Raw genomic sequence first — 21,244 nt, 5'->3', positions numbered from 1 at the left:
TTGTAAATACGATTAATTAAAAGTGTGAAGTTATTTTATGTTATTTGAATGATTTTTATATTAGTTGTGTTTATTTATACTCTAGGCTTTTGTAACGAGCTGATGACTCTATGAGAATTGTTGTCATTACTTATTTAAATTATACTTGTTATTTGAACAATTGAAAGTTTATACTATGTGAAATGTTGACATATTGTGTATAGTTATTTTTATTATTTATTATTTTATAAGAACACGGAGATACATAAAAGTTGTCTCTCTGTTGAGATGTTTAAAAAATATTTCTCTTTAAAATCTCATAAAAGAGAATGAAATGTAATAAAACTTATTTTATCTAACATATCTTTTACTTTTATTCGTAATTTGAGAATTGAGATGAAATTAGTTAATTGCCTAATTTCATGTTTATCTTATTCACCTATCAAATATTAAAATAGAATTTTTTTAATTTAATTTTTTTGAGTTCAATTTAAATGTATAGTTAGTGTTAAAAATTTTATAATGTCAAGTAATTGGAATGCAAAAGTCAGATTTTTGCTTACATGTCAAGTTACGATCAGATGATAGTATAAACAATTGTTTTACTGTTAATGTATTTTATTTTAATTTAATTTGAGTCTAATTCTATTATATCTCTCTTGCTCCCCTTCCCACCTTAAAAAATAATGGTTGACGCAAACAAAAAATGAAGTAACACTAAAACGCTCACCACTCAATTTGTTTATTCAGTTACAATCCGACACTGCATTTCTAACAATGCCGCAAAAAACTTGAACGAAAAATTGAACTAGAGGCAATACTGCAGCATCAGATTAGTTTCTAGTTTTGACTTAATTCCATTATTTTAATATATAAATTTTCTTCCCAATTGAGGAAATTAGGAAATTTGAAGGATGAGGTAGTTAATTGATATGAATTATTTAAAAAGATCAGAATGTCATTAATTCCCTAATAGTGCATTAATTTTTAAATATGGTAAAATCATTTAAAAAGTATCCGATTGAACACTCTTTAATTAATTTCACCATATTGTACCCTAGAATATAGTTGAGCCAAAATACTTCAGCCCAAGTTGCTTTCATTTTCTTGAATGCGTCTTCTTGACTTTTGATATCATTCTAGACATGTAAGTTTTAAGAAAAGAATAATAATATTGTAAGTAAACTGAATGTAGTCTGGCTTGACCTGTCAACAATTTAACGACACGATTGAATCATACAAGAAGTCTTCTCAGCAATTAATTAGTTCACACTTATTTTTTTCTCAATTCATTTCTTGAGTTCCCACCAACAGTTACCCACCTTTAATTTGTTTGTTCTGAATTCCTTGTTCTCCAAGGTTGATTGTGTGAAATTATTACATTACCCCAATAAAGTTTACTCTATTAATCATTTACAGAGACCTTGTTTAGAACAAGTGAAAGTCTATTCACCAATTCTTTATGCCCACTGAACACGTGATTACATCGGAATTCACTAATCGTTAGATCTGATGATCATGTGGTTGGCTATATATAAATACGGACTGAATCTAAACTGGGAATGGAATAGAAAATACTCTTAAGCTCACGAAACTGTTATACTATGGTTTTAAATTAAATAACTTATTGAATTCCTACGTCATACCATTATTTTGTTAAAATTTTTATAAAAATGTCTCATCGTATACATTCTATGATATAATAATACGTTATACTCCTTCAAAATTATTTTTAACTTGTAATATGATTTCTATCATTTATGATAAATATTTAATTAATATTCCTTTACAATCTTAAATAAATAAAAATAATATCATGCTTAATTTAAATAAATTATTATTATTAAAAAGATTTTATCTTATCATTACATTAATATTTTTACACTTGATTTAATGTATTTGATTATTTATAATTGTCACGTGCAGTGCACTATTCGGATCCTTATCCAATCTTACACTGTGCATCGGATGAGTTGTTAACTACCCCTCTTCTGTCCGTACCTCAATGAACTCATCTAAATCTAACATAAAATTCGCTGAAAGGGTAAATCCGTCTTTGACAGACCCTGTTCAGTGGAGATTATTACTCTTTTCACAACCAATCCATGAGAGCCACGTGTCTTCCTGACGTCTATAGCTACGCAGGTACGATGACGTCATCCCTCAACGTACTAACCATCTCCGACTCGCCATCCTTCCACATCGAAACCCCAAACCAGTTCTTTACACGTGGCATAATCACAACCGTCGCGTTTCACACGCTCCAAGTTCGCGCGTGAGAATACAATTTCGTGTTGGAAGGGGTTGGAATTTTCGTGCCAAGGTTCCTTTGAACTTCGGAGCATGTGCATATGGCAACAACTTGGTTCCTCGTTTGTTTTTTTCTTCATGATATAAGGTCTCTCCCACCATATAATATATATAGTTCAGCTCAGTGTCTGTGTGAGTGAGAGAGTGACAAGAAAACCTCGTAGCCAAACCAACAAGGGAGGTTCAATCTTGTGAGGGAATAAAAATTTTCCAAATTGGAACATGGATAATCTTGGGTATAGTCGTAGTAAGGCAATTGAGGAACTTGTGAGAGGGCGTGATAGTGCCAAACAACTTATAAGTGTCATCAATGGAGGTTTTGATGATCGGTCAACAACCCCATTTGCTGAACAACTTGTGAAGGAGGTTCTCATGTCCTTTACCAACTCCCTCTTGTTTCTCAACAATCCCACTTCTGAACCCCATGATGTCTCTGATGTGCATGTTTGGGACTCTTCCAAGTCTGAAGACTCTCAAGAGAGTAATTGCAAGAGTTCCACAGTTAAGGAAAGAAGAGGGTGTTACAAGAGAAGGTAATTCATTAATCCATGGTTTTAATTGTATTTCTTGTTGGTTAATGGTTTTGTAAACAAAAAATAAATCCCTCCCTTGTCAATTTAACATACACGATGTTCAATAGTAAATACCCTCAACTTATCAAGTTGTCTCTTTGATTTGATAACGTAATACTTTGTTATTATTTGTCCTTAACATATGTGTACAATTGGACCCCATCAATTATTGTTCCATACATGTGATGAAGGACTATGTTGTAATTAGGCTTGTCTTTAATTTATTTTGTTTGTTTGTTTCTCTTATGGTTTTGTCTGTCTGGCACTGTAAGGATGATTGCATACCCTTCAGTGATTGGTTTGGAGTTTTGGGAACAAATTAGAAAGTTTAATTATCTGAATCTTGAATTCATGTTTGCAGAAGAACTGCACAAGCATGGGAGAAGGAGTCTGAAACTCCAATTGATGATGGGCATCATTGGAGAAAGTATGGTCAAAAGGAGATCCTGAATACCAAATACCCAAGGTATAGATATGAATATGAATATTCCTTTACTTGCTCTTCTACAATATCTCTTCTAGGCCTAAATAGACATGTCTTTTGTGCCCAATTTTCAGGAACTACTATAGGTGCACTCACAAATTTGATCAATGTTGCCAAGCAACAAAACAGGTGCAAAGAGTTCAAGAGGAACCACCCCTTTACAAGACCACATACTATGGCCACCACACTTGCAAAAACTTTCTAAACCCTGAGATCATACTTGACCCTATTTCCCCTTCTGGTTCTTCCAAGTTCCTTAGCTTTGACAGCACCTTTCCAACTCCATCCCAACAAGAGTGCCCCTTTCTCTCATCAGTGAAAAGAGAGTGCAAAGAGGAGGTTCCTCCCTCATCTTCCTCCAATGATTACCTCTTCTCTTCTGAGCTCACTTTTGATAATTCACCAAGGCATGTCACTCTTTCATCAACCCTTGACTCAGAATACAAGGGTGTGGATCTTTCAGATGTCTTGTATGATTCTGCTAGCCTTGATGATGTCTTCGAGCCCTTTCTTGAATTTAGATGAATGCCTATGTTTTGGTCTGTAATTTTTCTTTTCTATCAAGTTTACTCCACTGAAAGTAGTGCAAATTGTGCAATATATAGTACTTTTCTTAGATAAATTATGTGGCTAGCTTGGGTTCCACGGATGTAAAATCTCTACTGTTGTCCATTTTCAATGAATGAGAAATGATAATATTTAGAATTATTTCTCATTAATTTTACTTTAGTTTGTAAATGGAAAAGTATGCTTTAGTCATATTGATTAAAGCAACATGCACGAAAGTGCATAGTACCTCTACCCAACGGGTGGATGGATCACTTGGAAAGTTTAAGGGTAGGTTCAAGCCAGACCTGTTGAGTTGCCTATTCATTATATGTTTTGTTGTTTTTGAAGACTGAGCTATCCAACTAAAAAGAAAAATATTATTCTCCCTCCAATTTTTTTAAAATATTTTTTCATCTCATTTATAATTGAATAACTCATTAAAGAAAGACCAAAAAAGGTGATGGAGATGGCATGTTTGTGAATGTTTGATATCCAATTTGCATTGGGCAAAATTTACAGGCTGTAAACCCCTATGCTTAATGATTACTTAATTAAGCACGCTTATAAGGATTGGGTTTGTATAGAAAATGAAAAGAATATACATATGCACCCCTAAACTGTCATTACTAAATCTTATCCTCGTCTATGCATATTCAGGAGATACTTGATGGTAAAAGTACAAATTATCCTCATTGAAAGGATACATTTTAGATATGGCTGAAAGGAAATTTGCACATGGCCTTTCACTTGAACCGAAAAAAGAAATCGAATGAGAAGTTCCATTCTTATGATAAGGCTCTTACTACACAAGACACTTTGCCCCTATAGACATGCATAAGAAAGGAAGAAAAAGCTAAAGACACTTAACAAGTAGAGATTTCAAACTCCCTTTTTTTTTAAAGTTCATATTGAATAAAAATTATATTTGACAAAAGGCACATATTTCTAATAAATTAATAAAATTTGATATAATTGGTAAATGATTGTGTTTCTATTTTCTTTTAATCTTGATAGAAGTTTAATTAATGATCGTGTGATAGAAAAAAATTAACGACAGAAACAAAATCTATTTCGATAATTTTTGAATTTCTAAAGAATTAATCTTTGATTGTTGGCTGAAAAATACCTTTTTATATTTCGATATTTGCTGATAACTTTTATTTCATACTCCAATAATTTTTATACTCACCCTTTTTAAAAAAATTTATCTTTTGTTATTACATTATGTGGTATATCTTTTGTTTTCTCTTATTTCCACTTTATCCCTCTTCCCTTCACATGAATATATAAACCAAGAGGAGTGTGAAATGATATTTATCCAAATGACATAAAAAAGCACATCAAAAGGTGATGCACTATCCAAGTATCATTCTTTGTTTGCGTTACCAAGAAGGAGTGAACGTTTTGGTTGTGACAGCATGATGGACACATGCATCTCTTGTACAATAATATTTGACACTCGCACATGTCTAACCTTTTTCTTCATTGTGATTATATTTTACAGTAAAGTTTTTATACTTTCTTATTTAACATTATAAAATAAAATGTTAAAATATGAGAGATAAAGAGGAAAAAAGTTTTTTTTTTTTACTCAAATAGGTTAATTTTAAAAACATATTTTTAAAAGAAATTCATCTAAAAAATAAAATATCGAAATAGATAATTTGAAAAATAAAAAATAAAGAATAAAATATGTAATACATATGTCATATTTTAGTATGTGAGTCACAGGTCTTGCAAAGTGAACTACTGTTGGATGATTTTATTTTACTTTGGTAAGCTAACTAAATTTTTGATATAGATGGTGAATAAAAAGTTATTGTATTTATGTGAATTGACAAATATTTATGTAATTTTTATTATTTTAATTAAAATAACAAATTCTTAAGTATTTACAAATTTATAAGTGATTTTTAATTAATTTTTAGTTGTTTGAATTCATGAAAAGTAATGTAAAACATAAATGAAAAGAGAATTAAACTAATATAATTAGATTAGGGATTTGATTTCATCAATCATTCTCATCGTACTTTGGCAATTACATACATTGAACATGTTCTATAGTTATAGATGCATTTTCTTTATATTTCCTTATTTTGATTTCTTGCACCCAAGTTTCTAAGAATAATTCTTTGAATAACAACAAAAACTCCAACATTACAATCAATAGTGATTTAGCATACAATACATTGAAATCTATTCCTAGGGTTCTAACACATTGCATGAGTTTCATTTAAATAGAGTTCTAAGATAGTTTTCCAACTCACCCTAAATTCTCAAATCATGAATAATTTCTTGCGAGGTAGAATCAAGCATTACTAACAAAATAAAATCACCAATAACATATAGAAATGAATAAATATATTAAAAATACCAAAGTATTCAAAGTATGAAGATTACATCCAATTCCACCAAGGGTTTAACCACTCATAACATACATTACAATAAGGAAAAAAAAAGGAAAAGGGATTTTGAAAATGGTTATCCAATGATCTTTACTGCCTCTCCTAACCTCCTTTATTATTCTGCACTTCCTCAATTAGGTCATGATGCGAGACTCCTTCTTCTTGAGTTGGATTTTCTTTCTAAATGAGTAATTTAATGAATTCTCACTCAAGCGAAAAATTCTAACTCGAGCTAAAATGAGATTCTTGCTCAAGTTAAAAGAATTTGTTTGAGCTAAAATTAGACAAATTCTAATTTTTGTTTTTTTGCATTTTTGCTTAAGTGAAAAATCTTTCACTTCAGCAAAAATTTGACTGATTTACTTCTTTTCTTTCTTCCTTACTTTTCTTCTTCTCTCAATTCCTGTAAAATAAAGAATTCAATAAGAAGAGATCAAGAAATTTCTTCATCTTTATATCTAAATTAAAATAATTAATTAATTTAAATTCTTTCAAATTAAAAAAGAAATTAAGGTTTAAATTAGTTCATTAAAGAAAATATATAGCCGAATTCATGTTACAAATTACAAAAACTTATCACTTATCAACTACACATAAGAGTGTGACATGTATTACACATTGTAACTACTTTTGTTTCTCTTAATTATTTGCAGTTTAAACATAATTCTAAAATCTGATCTATAAACTAATTATAATAATTTTTAAAATTACGAAGCTTTTAAATTGTGGCGGTTTTAAACAATTAGAAATTAGGTTTAAATCACTTGGGTCACATTTTTTGGTGTAATGTGACACATTAATGTAAACTACATACGAAAGTGTGTTATGTGTTGCATTTTAATGAGTTATGCATTTTACTTTTAACTTTTTAAATACTTTTAATTTGTAAATTATCCATTTTTATTATACTTTTTTTAAATACTTTTTAAATATTTTTAATTTGAAATAGTTTTACTTTTTAAATACTTTTTAAATACTTTTAATTTGAAAAAACATAAAAATTTAAAATAATTATACTTTTTTTTATTATCATTTAGTAGATAGTACTGCTAATATTAGTGAGTATTAAGAAACTATCAAGTAAATATTAAAAAATAAAAAAGTAACTTTAGCCTAACTTACCATAAATTGACTTAATATAACCTATAAATTAAACAAATTAAGTCATAATAACGTAAGATTTTTGTGAACTTAATTTTTCGCAGCTCAGTTCACTAGTAACTTAGTTCAATTTATGATCACAAATCATCTTGACAACTTAATACTTATATTTAACATTTGTTTTTTTTTTCTATTATTTTAATTATTAATTATCACTATCGAGTGCATGTATTAATTAACATAAGAGTATTCCAGGGAAGTCTCAAATTTAAATATTTAAAAATACTGTTGTATTAAACCCAAAAAAAATTAAGAGTCGTCATCACTATAATGTACGTTATGAAAATTTAAAATCTGTAAGTCTGTTGAAAATAAAAAAAAAAAAATGAATATGTTTGGTATATGACTCCAAGATGTTTATAATTATTGTGAGCACTTGATTGTGGCAATGGCGACAATTCTACTAACTCAAGTAGCATAGAGAGGAAAAAAAGGAATATGCAAAAGGCACTAGCTTGAGAGCTGCTTCTAGAGAAAGAATAAATATATTAATTGTTTTAATTTGAAAAGCAAATTAAAATAATTTGTTCTAAAGTTTTTAATTACACAATATAATTATGACTATTAATACTATCTTATGCCTGTTATTTCCAATTTAATTTTCTTGAAAGCAAAACTATTCGCTGTACTGTAAAAAAAAATGGTTTTGGTCGAAGTTCTATTTCAATTTATTGAAATAGTAATCCAATCTGGTCATACACATGTTAAGAATATCAACAAAGTTTAACGAAATTGACAATGATTGTGTTCTTTAAATATACTAATTAAGATTATATATATATATATATATATGAAAAAGACTTTGTAAAGTGAAAGATTAGTGATATGCTTTGAAAGCGAATAATTTAAAAATATATAAACTTTTACACATTAAGAAAATATTGGCATTTGGAATTAGAATTCCAATCCGAATCCATTCACACGTCTAGAAAGATCCACCTTCCCCCATTCACCAATGATCACTATTTTCCAGACAATAAGTTTATAATAATTTTGTTGATATAGTTTGATCTTGCTTAGCTTTATCACACAGACAATGCCTCGCCTATTATAAGAAAGATAAAATTCAAGTATAATTTTTTAAATATTTTAAATAATTTTAAAGATTTGTTTTAATAAAATATTTAACATTTTATAAATTATTAAAATAAAATTTAATTAAAAAATAATGCTAAAACTACTTAAGAAATTATTCTTAAATTTTGTCTCTTAAAAAAATTGCATTCTAACTTCAGCATTATGTGTAAACCCATATCATATGTTCACTTACAACATAGAGACTGTATATAATTGTTATGATATTATTACAAAAGTCACTACTAAAAAGTCTGTTTATACAGACGAATTTATAGACAGATTTTTAGAGTATTACAGACAATTTTTTCTATTACAGACAGATTTACAGACGGATATAAACCGTCTGTAATATCCTCGTCGGTAAATAATTACAGACGGATTTTCAAATCCGTCTGTAAGTTACAGACGGAAGAATCCGTCTGTAAGTTACAGACGGAAGAATCCGTCTATAAGTTACAGACGGTAGAATCTGTCTGTAAGTTATAGACGGTAAAATCCGTCTGTAAATCACAGACGGGAAAATCCGTCTGTAATTCACAGACGGAAAAATCTGTCTATAAATTACAGACAGAAAAATTCGTCTGTAATCTGTCGGTGATATATTTTACTATAATTGATATTTTTTTATTTGTATAGATAGTTATTTCCTGCTGTTCTTGATTATCACAATTTATAAACAAAATAGAAACTATAGATTCGGCATCTAAACATTCCAAAATGATTTATAAAATATAAAATTTAAATGTTGTTACAAAGGAAGAAAAAAAAGCATCTAAATAAATACATTTAAAAATAAAATACAAGTCTTCATCAGGAATAATCTATATGGTCAGAATCCGAAGGAGCATCATCATCAGTAGAAGAGGAGTCAGTAGAGGAATGATGCATGGAGGTGAAAACCGGTGGTGCTGGAGCTGGTGGAGAAGGAGAAAGAGGTGTGGAGCTGCTTGCTCTCATGAGCTCAAAATAAGCATGCATCTGCTGCATTTGCATATGCTGCTGCGTCATCTGCTGCTGGACCTCCCTTTGCATTCTCGACGCCACCTTCTTCTCTATCTTCTTCTCCATTTTCTTTGCCCACTTCTTCTTCCATGCACTTTCTTTGCTCTTCCACATCTCCTCATTCTGCTTTTGGAGTTCTTCATTGAGGGCATGGACCTGAGTGTGGACCATGTCCTCCACATCCTCGGGTGCAAGAGAAGAGGCATCTCCAGTGACAGATGCAGGGGACATGGAGTCTGCAAAGCGGCCCCCCATGCCATAAATGCGACCTTTATAAAGGCCACCCACTGTCTGTGACCACATAGCATCCTCATCTACTGACTCTGGATTCTGAGAAGATGCTTCCTCAAGCCTTTGAATATAGTCATCCTACAGTTCAGTTCAGATAATTAGATATTAGTTTGGAGAACTATTTAATAAGTCGCTAATAATAACATATATTATCAATAACTATGACTTACATATGTGGCCTTAGATTGTGTATCAACCCACAGGTTTTTGTCCTGCCTGCGAGTGTGTGTCTCTTTAAACAACTCTCCAGTAGTAGGTGGCCTCTTCAACGACTTCTCCTGTAATTAGAAATAAATCACAATCTTAAATATGAAATTATAGATAGAGTAAACTGAATTTTAAAATCACATACCAAGTTTTCCTTACTGCCAGCCAAAGTCGTAGACCCACCAGTATGCAGTGACCCCCCTTTATTAGATGCCTTGTTTGTCTTGTTCTTTACAGAGAGATTTTTAAACTCATCTGTACCCCAATACTCCTGCAAGGCATGAAGAAAGTTGAGTGCTATCCAATCAACAGTAGAAGGGTCCTGGCGAGCCTCAGTGTACATCTGTCTTAGTCGCTTTGCAGTGCGACTCTTCCAGGCCTTGAAAATCATCTTTTCGTCCTGGGGGGAATGGAGAAGTTGCTCTACAGAAACACAATTTCATTAGAAGAGGTACAAACAGTCATATGTAATTACACTTAGTTAAAATTAATACACTATTATTACCTTCCAATCTTTGAACCATTCTATCTTTGTATCATTTGGCACCTTTGCAAAACTTCTGTAAGGCGCATCAAACATCTTCTTAATCGTATCTGTGACCTGATGGAGACCTTTCTGTGGTGGTATCCAATTGATAACACAATAAAATAAAACATAACTACTAACATTCACATAAAATACGCAATGTTAGGCATATTTGATTGAATTACTTACCAAGTGGACCCATCCCATCTCAAAGTTTGTAACGATCTCGATGATGCCTAGGTCTGTGATGACTGCTGCCTGCTTACAGATGGGACAGCAGTGGATCCATCTCCTGTGCCCTGTGTAGCAGGTGACTGTGTGGCCTGTGTAGTAGGGGGTGCAGAGTGTGAAACTCGCTGTACTGGAGGGGGAGGAGCAATATACCCAGGATTCGGCACCATGATAAATTGCTCCTGTCCCCTAACCTGGGAGGTCTGCACTGTTGCTGGTGTGGACGTCGAAGTCGGAGCGGTAGGTGAAGAAGTGTTGCCACGATCAGTTTGCTGAGTAATACCCTTCTTACCTTTACCTTTACCTGCCATATCTGAATCAAACCATATATATGTTTAGAGACAAATACTATAATTTGTTTAAAATATAAATAATATTGGTGATAACTCAAATTAAATAATCTTGGCAACATAGTAAATTGACAAACCTACTTATACAAATCATATCTAATTGAATCAATATCCAAAAACTTTCTACACTTGCACTTAGAACATGGACACCTAACGACCTGATTGGTGATGTATTGCTGCAAATTACAACAGACGCGTATAAATTCCTCTACACCCTCAAAGAATTCAGGTTTTATTCCCCTGACTTGAGTGCAACCTATCATACATCCACTGACGATTTCTGAGAAACATCTTCCTCAAGAACTATATAAACCTAATACAAATATACAATGTGGTATCAACCTTCTAAAATACATTACAGAAAATTTTAATATAAATTTTAGCAGAATCTCCCCTAATACATGTTAATTTCCTTACATTTGTTTACTATTTTTTTACAAAAATGAAAATTTTACCTAAAATCAACTAATAAATTATATAACAATAAATTATTCGATACATCAAACACAAACACATCACAATCCTAAACCGTTCTAGAGCACATCCCCTTGTAACTCCACAACATGCATATTCTACAAACTCCACAAACACAAATAATCCCACAATACACAATAATCAGGTTCGGAGAAGGACCTCTACGTCCTTCCCCCCAGTCATACAATCTCCAATCCTAAACTCTATCTTAGAAATTTTAAGTCTCTAAAAAACATAAAAAATTAAAAAACTAAACCGATTAAAAGTTAGAGTATCGTACCAGGAATACAATGATGCAAAAAAACTTTCAAATGGTTGCTCCAACAACTCGCAATGGCCAAAACACTGAGCTCTTAGAGAGAGAGAGGGGGGAGCGAGAAAGAGAGGGTTCTGATAATGGGGGAGGGGAAGAGGAGACGCGGTTTTAATGGGTTTCAGTCATTACAGACGGGAAAATCTGTCTGTAATGGGTTTAATGAAACGGTGCGTTTCAGGAGGCACATTACAGACAGATTTTTCCGTCTGTAAATGCGTCAATCCCATTTATAAACAGATTAATGTGCCACCTGAAAGGTCGGCTAAAACCGCCATATTTACAGACGGTAAAATCCGTCTGTAATTTCCCGCCATAATATTTCATCCTATTTTCAAATTACAGACGGAAAAATTCATCTGTAATTGCTGTCTATAACGTTTGGCGCCAAAAGACGGGCTAAATACAGACAGATTTTACAGACGGATTAAAATCTGTCTGTATTACAGACGAATTTTTCAGAAAATAAAAAAAAATTTATTTCACAAATCCGTCTGTAAAGCTGTCTGTAATACAGACGGATTTTACCCCGTCTGTAAAATTTGTCTGTATTAAACGCTTTTCTAGTAGTGAGTTATCAGATTAGTAATTTGTTAATAAAAAGTTTATTAACATAATATTTTATTAATCATATAATAAGTTTGGTGAGGTTATATGACTAAACATTATCATTTAAATAAAATCTAACATTATTTTCATTCTTAATATTTTTAAGTAAAATTTATTGTTTTTAGGCGTTTAAAGTTAATTCTAAAGGTTTATATTAACAAAATCGTAAAAATTATTCATTCTTTCATATTTAATAAAGAAAGATAACGAAAAATGGTTGTTTGATATTCAAATTTAAAGTGTGACTTGGGTGGAGAAAGAGAGAGAAGAAAAGATAAATAAACAATGAACTAAAAGAAAGTGAGAGAAAAGAAGGAATATTAAAAAAACAAATATAAAATAAGTAGATGTACAATTATAAAGATTATGCAACGAGTATGTGCATTTTCTAAAAGACAAATTGAAAAATAAAATTCATAACCTTTTTGTAGCATTTAAAAAATAGTGAAACTTTGATTGAGCCCCACTCTGGGAGGTACCTGAGGCCACATACCATTGAAAAGCAAAGTTTCCTTATGTCCACATAGTTATATGCAATGCAAGTTCATAATTGTACACTTTTTTTTCCAACATTTTTAAGTATTATCTCAACATTTTTTTGTGTTCACATTGACCAGAGCAAAAGGTTAGTTGAATTCTTTGAATTGAACCACACGATTTGGCATCTTAGCTTACCCTTAAATGCTTCAACCACCTCTTCTGTATTCCCATTTCTTTAAATATCAATATCAATCTTTAAAATTTTTAAATTTTAGTTTAATTTAATCTTTTTAAATTTTAAAATATTTTAAAAATTATATTTTTACTTATTAAATGTGTTATATAACACGTTAAAATAGTAATGATTGCTCACATAATTTTATTTAATATATATTATGTTATTATTAATTTAATGATAAGGCTTAAAGGCTATCTTAAAAATTTTAACAATAAAAATAACTTTAAATATATTTATATAAACTAAAACATATTTAAATTTGCTATTAAAAAACATAATTAGGTTCTAAAGTTATTTATTTCTCAAGATTTTAACTGGTTTAGTAGTTATGTGTTTGGTTTGATTCACCATAATCACAAAAAAGCATTGAGCAACAGTACAAAAGTGTCCCTATCTTATCGTTTGTCTTGTTCTTGTTTTGGATAGGCATGGCGTGCGATGTTGTCATGTCTTTTATAACAAAACAATTGTCAATGGTAGCGTTTCTTGTAATTGAAATTTTGGAATGAAAAAAGATATCGTAGAGTTAAGATGTGAAAAGAGGCTTGATTTATAAGGCTGACTAAAATTAGACACATATATCAGTGTGAACTGTAGAAATGCCATAAAAGAACTTTGCAAAATATAGAAAACTTATAATTCATTTAAATGAGAATTTTAACTTATATATCAGTATCCAGTTCTTTTTAAATCAATGTTTGTCTTTAATTATTTAGAATGTGTATTCTTTACCCTTTCTGTTTTTAATTAACATAATTGTATGCATAATTATGTTTTTTATTATTTCTTTCTAAATATTAATTATTATCTTAATAATTAATGGTATTGATCGATTCATTTTTTATTAGAATTACATAATTAATTTAAAGAAAGACAATTTTTAAAATTTAAAAAAGTTATTTTTTAAAAAATAAACTAAAATCTAAGCTCCATTTAAAAGAATATATTATGTATAATATAATAAATATGCAAATTTAATATGACTTTAATGTAGAGCCTTCTTGTTTGTCCAGTGTTAAAGAATACAAGATACTTATAAGCCTAATTAACTTAAAGACTATCTTATTTTGAGTGTCATGCTACTGTTGGTTAGAGAGAATTTTACACATAGTAGAGGTTGAATATAAAATCTTTTGCTAAATAAATTGATTACATATCTACAAATGTAATGAAGTTTTATACCATTGCCACCAACCCTTTGAATTATCGTACAGCTATTTAATAAGATAAAATATATTTAAAGAAAAATTAAGAAAAAAAATGAAGTTTCTTTCGTCAATCCTTATATCTTTGAAGAGATTGGTGGTTATCATGCATTGATATTTCACTAGTTCGTAGCTGTTCTCAGTCAATATCCTAAATGTTGTCTTTATGATATCCAAATCAAGATTGGCAATGACCCCATAATTCGTGGGGCATAGAACCATTATCTACATAAAAAGTCATGAAAAATCGAATTCAAATTCCAAAAAGCCATTTATCTTGATCTAGAGTTCTACGTAGAATGAGTTATGCCATTGTTTAGGGTAAGTAAAATTTTTTCTAAGTTATAAAGACCTTATTAAGTTAAGGGTCTTAGGTTCACATATTCACAAATCAAAGACTTAAAAAAATTATTGAAGTCCTAAATTCATCTTAAAAATTCTTCGAGGAGTTTTGGGAGTATTTAAAAAGTAGTTCTGTCCCATACTAAATAAATTACATTTTAAGAAGTTTTAAAAAGTCAGAGAAGGAATCTCATTCTTTATTGAAAAGTAAGCTCTAACCTAAGAAGTATTGGAAGATTTTTTAAAACCTTAATTTCTATTGAAAATGTCACATTTCGAGTTATTTAAGAAGTTTTTGTCAAACCTCTAAAGGTCTTTTCGAGGAGTTCCTACGGATTTTCTAGTCGTTAGACTGAGAATAGTTAAAATTGGTCAAAAAATAAGACTGAAAAGAAAATTATTCTAAGTTCACAAGACCGAAGGTCTTTCGAGGAGTTTTTGAAAGTTTTAAAGTCTCAAACTTTCCTCAGAATTGTTTAAAAAACAGTAAGTGATTAGAAAATATTCTAAGTTTACAAACTTAACTGAGCTCCAGACCTTCTCCAGAATTGCTCGAAAAACAGGGAATAGTCAGAAAATACTCCGAGCTAGATTGAGTTCCAGATTTCTTCTAGATTTGCTCAAAAAATAGAGATGAGCAAAGAAAATATTCTAAGTCCACATGACAAAAAAGTCCATAATGCTAAATGAGCTTTGTTGATTTCTCTTAGAACTACTCAAAAAATAAAAAAGTCTGTAAGAGTCATAATAGGACTCAAAAGGTTAACACAAGAATCAGAAGTGGTTACTAGCAATTACCACCAGACGAAGATCCAACAACATAAAGAAAGATAATGAGCAATAGCAATTACGGAAAGAGTCTCAACCGATAGCACGATTATAAGCAATCGTAGATAATGGGCAGCAGCAGTTGAAGGCAAGCACGCATGGAAAACAGTTACTGAGAAAGTGATACTTTTGCCTATAAATACTTCAAAATGACATTTTACAGGGGACAACTTTTTGCACCTAGACACTGCACCTAAAATTCTCATCACGTTGAAAACTTACACCGCGTTAGACACTAGCTATAAAAAGATATACAATTGTTGCTTGCCATTGCTAGAAGTCGTACATTTACATTTCTGCACATTTATGTTTTTTCATTTGTTTTAGTTCATTTTGCTTATTTCTATTTCTGCAATTTAGTTCTTGTTTTACATATTTTTGTAAAAACCTCTATGTTTAATTAGTTTCACGTAATTATTGCTTATTATTCTTGTTTAATACTCTATTTTATTACGTCAATTTAAACATTACATTAAATAACATACTTAAAAGAACTCAAAAGAACCTAAATCTAATTTTCAAATTGCTTTTTAGATTATTTGTTTATAAATTGTTATTTTTCACCGTAAACAACTATTACGAAAAAAGCATCCATAACTAGTCTTACCCTAATATAAAGGTGGCAAAATAAGTTTGTTTTGATGTAGTTATCCGCTTAACTCTTCTAAAATATAAGTTGAACTGAAATTTTTATATTTAGTGGCTTGTTAGTTTACAGGCCTTTTAAAAATTTTATTTAGTGGCTTTTTAACGTGTGTTAAGAATACATGATACATAAGAAATTAATAAATAATAAGTTTTTATTAAAAAGTGTAGTGCATTATAATATTAATATATTAAATTTAGTGATATTCTATATTTTTTAATAAAAATTTGTTATATATAAGTTTTTATTGTACATCATTAAACATGCATAAAAATTTATTAAAAAATAAAAACAAAAATGTTAGTATATTTCTTTTTGACTAACTTTAAATTACATGCTGAGATTGACTAATTTGTTTTATCACCTTTTTTTTAACATGATTGATTAGGAAAAGATTAAGACTAAATCCGTAGATTAATCTTTGAGATTGTAGGCGTTAAGTAATATAATTCTTAGGATTTTAAAATAAATTTATTAATTTTTGACTTTATTAAATGTTAGACATTTAAGTTTAACTAACATTTTCTATTCGTAACAGTGTTAACATTTACCTAATAATAACTGAGATGTTAAAACGACGTTATTTCATACAATTTTAAGGATTAATTTAATCGATGTAAATCATTATGATTGTGTGTTCTTTTTCTCTCAAAACTACCTTTCATCTCCTCCCACAAACTCAAGGACCAGTTTGCTCAATACGAGCTCTAACCACTCCCCTTCAAAAACTCTCTTCTCCTTCCTAGTGGACATTATCTCTCCTCCATTAGAGCCTAAACACGCTGTCATATTCACCAAATAGGCTTTAATTGTCATCAATGTTGCCTTCCACCCTATTACTCCTAGATCTTCCATATGTCAAGCTAGTCTAAACTTGAAGTCTTCCCTTCTTCATTGCAATGTTATCAGCTATAGAAGCTCCATAATGATGACAGTAGCGATGATGAGATTGAAGAAGTTGAAGAATAGATAAGGAATGTGTAAATTAAGAAGGGGAGGGCAAAGATAAAGTGTGGAGTCCATGGATAAGGAGGAAAGAGAGTTTTAGGATATGACAACAATGAGAAAGTGACAACATTAAAAGAGGAAAAGAATACAATTATAGTTATATATATCAGTCAAAAATTACCTTGAAATTGTGTAAAACATAATTATTTTAATATTTCAAGTGTCACTTAAAAATAAATATTTAATGACAAAAATTATTAGTTGAATGAAAGATATTAACATTTGACAAAGTCAAAATTATTGGTCTTATTTTAAATTCTTAGAAACTAAATTACTCTATGTTCACAATTTCATTAAATTACTCTGAGAGTTTACTCAAAAAATTAAAGTAATTATCTAACAACAGAATCTTAATTGAGTATATGTAATTACGGTAGCAACACGATAATTACACAAGACATCAAGCAAATTGACGTTAGTTGATGGATCCCTTTTGAAACTTTTATCATTAGCCAATGCATGAAAGTAGCATATGCAATTAAACTTATGAAAGTATATTATTCAAATTTTTTATGTTATTTAGTCAAAAATATTTTGAGTGATTTTCATACGGTACAATATAAGTCAGAAGCAACAATCAAAGTAGTAGTTATGTATCTAATTTGAGTGATTTTCATCAATAAATTAGTTTGAAAAACGTTCGAGTGTAACAGCAATTTGAATAAAATTGATAAGTTCATGGAATAATACTTTTTATATGTCGGGTGTCTTGTCTTAGAATTTCTCCTTATTTTCATACATGAAAATTTTATACAAATTATATGAAGGGACCATGTATTGTACAGCACTACAGAAAGTAACCACTTAACCCATATTCCCATTTATGGGCTAATCAGGCAGTGATGGTCTTAATCACTTAACTGGAATACTGATCTCATTGGAATCCCAAAATGATCAATTTTCAATTTTGTAAAAGAAATGTTAACATCTTGAATTTTCAGTACTTGGAAAATATAAACCCTTTCTTTATAATGGAGATAAAAATCACGTGGACTATATATCAAAGATTTTATTATATAAAGAAAGAATTTAATTGAAATACAACTATATTATCATTTAATTATAGACTATTATATTAATAAAATTTATTAATTTTTATAATAATTAATTTTAAAATTATATTTATCGAATGTTTTAATTGGTTAACACTTGATAATGTAAATTTTTTATTCTAATATATATCATCAACATTAAACTCATAAAATAGCAAAAAGCCCTCTGGAATGGCCAGCTTCTCAAAGCCCTTATTCAATAGTGACCCACCAACCCAAGGAAAACGGAAAAAAAAGAAACTACACTGTTATGCAAAATCAGACCAAAAACAAAACAATGTGTATATAGATAAAAGAAAAAAGAGATAAACTCCTAGTCCAACAAAATAAAAAATATATATACTTATATATATATATATATATATATATATGTATGTATGTATTATCTAATCTAATTTTTAAAGCATATTATATCATCTTCACAAATTTTACATAATTGTAATATTTGCAAGTATATTATTTAAATTTTGATTATTTTTATATTTTAAAAATATATATAAATAAGGTAATACGATGAATTATTTATTTATTTTATATAAAATTTTAACAAATTAATCTACTTAATTCACCTTTCAATTTCACAGCTTATAAAATATATTAAACGATACAAATGTTCAAACTTAATATTTAGTGTAAACAAATCCTACGCATACAAATACACGACAAGTTTATTTTGAGAATACAAAAAATATTATATAGATAAACAAGATTAAAAAAATTAGTTAATTTGTTACATAAAGTCTATATTAATTATTATTTTTATTTCTTACAATAGTTAGGTATTTTCACTTAAATAATTCTCACCATATACATATTATCCACTTTAGCTAGGCTATTTTACAGTGTTACATTGCTTATGGTTTTCTGGGAATTTGCAGACAAAATCAAATCCGTGCAAGACAAAAACCAACGCTAAGGAAGCTAAAAACACTGGCACTGGACCCAGCATCCATAGCATCAAAGGAACAGCAACACAAAGTACCCTATTTCCAACAAGAGCTAATGTGAACCCTTTTTCTAGTATAGTTTGTGTGTAACCCCCTGACAAGAAATCTCCATATGCATTCATAAGAAAATTTGCATCAATCAGAAATCCAATGGCCATGGAACTGAACACAAAGCTAATCACCAAACAAATTGAGGCTGATCCATACTTCAAAATGAAGATTTTATCTGACTTTGAGCCAAAAAGTCCACTGTTAAAGAGATGGCTAGCATTGTAGGCGTTGTTGGTTAGAGCTGCCAAAGCCAAGTTAACAAGAATGGTTATAGAAGCTGTGAGTATGGTTGCCATAAGAGCGTTTCTCATGCTTTGCACTGTCAACATAGCCTTACTGGCATCACCCTGCACCATGACAAGCCAAATCTAATAAATATTCGAGCTCCAATAACCCAATTCATTAATCTTTTGAATCCTCTCCTGTTCAAATTTTACTTGAAGTTATTATGTGAATTCTCTTTATAAGCATTATATTGGTGTGCCCTTGTTAAAATTGGTGAATATTTAAGAAAGGAGAAATAGATACAAAGGTTTTGCACCACGGGTTAAAATTTAATGCATGAGAATTTATTCTTTAAATAACAGTTATTGTGATTGGTGTGAAATTGATTCAGACGTAGATATAATATATAAGTTTTATCTTAAAATGTGATTTTAATTCATTTTCAAATATACATTAAATCTAAGATCGTACTAATTAATACCCTTAAGAATTAAAACAAATATTATGTTAAAAATCATGTAAACTATACATTAGAAATTACCATAAAGATGTATCAATAATCGCTTTAAGTTGAGACATTGAACATATTGAATATGCTATTCATCACATGCAATTACCTGATTTAAGTTGAGACACCAAGCTGTTCTTCTGAGCTTACTGATTCCATAAGTTGTACGTGAAGGTTTGTTCTTGATGGTGTGGCAAAGATAGGCATGGTAACCCACTGTAATGAAAAGACTCAAAGGGACCAATATGGTGTCCAAATAAGCAGTGACTCCCATCTTTCCTGGTGATGAAGGAAGAAGGAAAGCTATGGCCTTATGGTTGGTTGGTTTGGTAACACTAAATAAAATGAGAGATCTTTTTATAATGGTCTCTTCTCGCAGAGAATGCCATGGAAAGCAGAATGGTATATTATAAGAAAATGAATGATGCATGAGATATTATTTTTTAATTATAGTTAGTGCTACGGCTCCTCTCTTTAGTGGAAATGATATAATGGACACTTAAACTTGACGTGGGGTTTGAGTCATACGTAACTTATACTAATTAATTTTTATCTTTCGGTGTGCTAATAACATTTTTCATTTTATTGAACATTGTTTTGGAATTGTGCTACTTTTCTTGGAACCATCAACAAAAATTTCATTGATGTCTCTATTGGTTTAGGTACGGTGACATCACTTCAAGAGATCATGTCTACGAAAGTTATAGTTTTGGTCATTCTTGCTGTTTAAGTGGATTCCCTCTATGTTGTGTGGACTTTCTCCTATTTTTTAATTTCAAACACATTTTTAATTTTTGAGTAAAATTCATTAAAAATTATATAGATATTACTCTTATTTTAAATATTCCTCACTCATATTTTTGTAATTTTTAATAGATTTTAATTAATAATAAAAAATATGTTAGACAAAATGCGTTTAAATAAACCATATTTCAGATTTCTGTTCTTATTTTTTTTCTTTGTTTGAGTTAACTTTAGAATCTTTGTAAAAGTGTATGAGTCTCTAAATGCTCCAAAACATGCTAAGGACAATTAATTAAGCACAACATTTATAGTTAGTCATTGTTTCCTTCATATTTTTTGATATAGCTATGGAAAAAATATGGGCTTGGTTGGAATTTAGAGCAAATTTATGTATACTCTTGTAGGGTTTGTGCTATTGTCCATTTCATTG

General features: G+C 29.9%; 2 protein-coding genes across 2 annotated transcripts; one reads left to right on the top strand and one right to left on the bottom strand.

Moving 5' to 3' along the window:
- The first annotated feature begins 1,546 nt into the window (after positions 1 to 1,546).
- On the top strand, positions 1,547 to 4,647 carry LOC113861812 (WRKY DNA-binding transcription factor 70-like). The gene is made up of 3 exons (XM_027494855.1): positions 1,547 to 2,822; positions 3,223 to 3,327; positions 3,420 to 4,647. Exons 1-3 carry the CDS (start codon positions 2,512 to 2,514, stop codon positions 3,868 to 3,870), a joined length of 867 nt encoding a protein of 288 aa, XP_027350656.1. The 5' UTR covers positions 1,547 to 2,511; the 3' UTR covers positions 3,871 to 4,647.
- A 14,524-nt stretch (positions 4,648 to 19,171) lies between these two features.
- LOC113863893 lies at positions 19,172 to 20,344 on the bottom strand. Its single transcript, XM_027497661.1, has 2 exons — positions 20,180 to 20,344; positions 19,172 to 19,684 (listed from the first exon to the last, which is right to left on the bottom strand). Exons 1-2 carry the CDS (start codon positions 20,342 to 20,344, stop codon positions 19,172 to 19,174), a joined length of 678 nt encoding a protein of 225 aa, XP_027353462.1.
- Positions 20,345 to 21,244: the final 900 nt, after the last annotated feature.

Source organism: Abrus precatorius, unplaced genomic scaffold, assembly GCF_003935025.1.
Source record: "Abrus precatorius isolate BTA unplaced genomic scaffold, Abrus_2018 Scaffold3, whole genome shotgun sequence".
In the NCBI taxonomy this organism is placed as follows: domain Eukaryota; kingdom Viridiplantae; phylum Streptophyta; class Magnoliopsida; order Fabales; family Fabaceae; genus Abrus; species Abrus precatorius.
The sequence above is the reverse complement of the archived record's forward strand: the minus strand, read 5'-3'. Positions and strand labels throughout refer to the sequence as shown.

What these genes read in the sequence shown, in the direction of transcription:
- LOC113861812 (XM_027494855.1), top strand. Translation starts at nt 2,512, where the DNA reads ATGGATAATCTTGGGTATAGTCGTAGTAAGGCAATTGAGGAACTTGTG. An exon ending in AGAGGGTGTTACAAGAGAAG is followed by an intron (nt 2,823 to 3,222) that starts GTAATTCATTAA and finishes TCATGTTTGCAG; the next exon opens with AAGAACTGCACAAGCATGGG. An exon ending in CTGAATACCAAATACCCAAG is followed by an intron (nt 3,328 to 3,419) that starts GTATAGATATGA and finishes CCCAATTTTCAG; the next exon opens with GAACTACTATAGGTGCACTC.
- LOC113863893 (XM_027497661.1), bottom strand. Translation starts at nt 20,344, where the DNA reads ATGGGAGTCACTGCTTATTTGGACACCATATTGGTCCCTTTGAGTCTT. An exon ending in GGTGTCTCAACTTAAATCAG is followed by an intron (nt 19,685 to 20,179) that starts GTAATTGCATGT and finishes GTCATGGTGCAG; the next exon opens with GGTGATGCCAGTAAGGCTAT.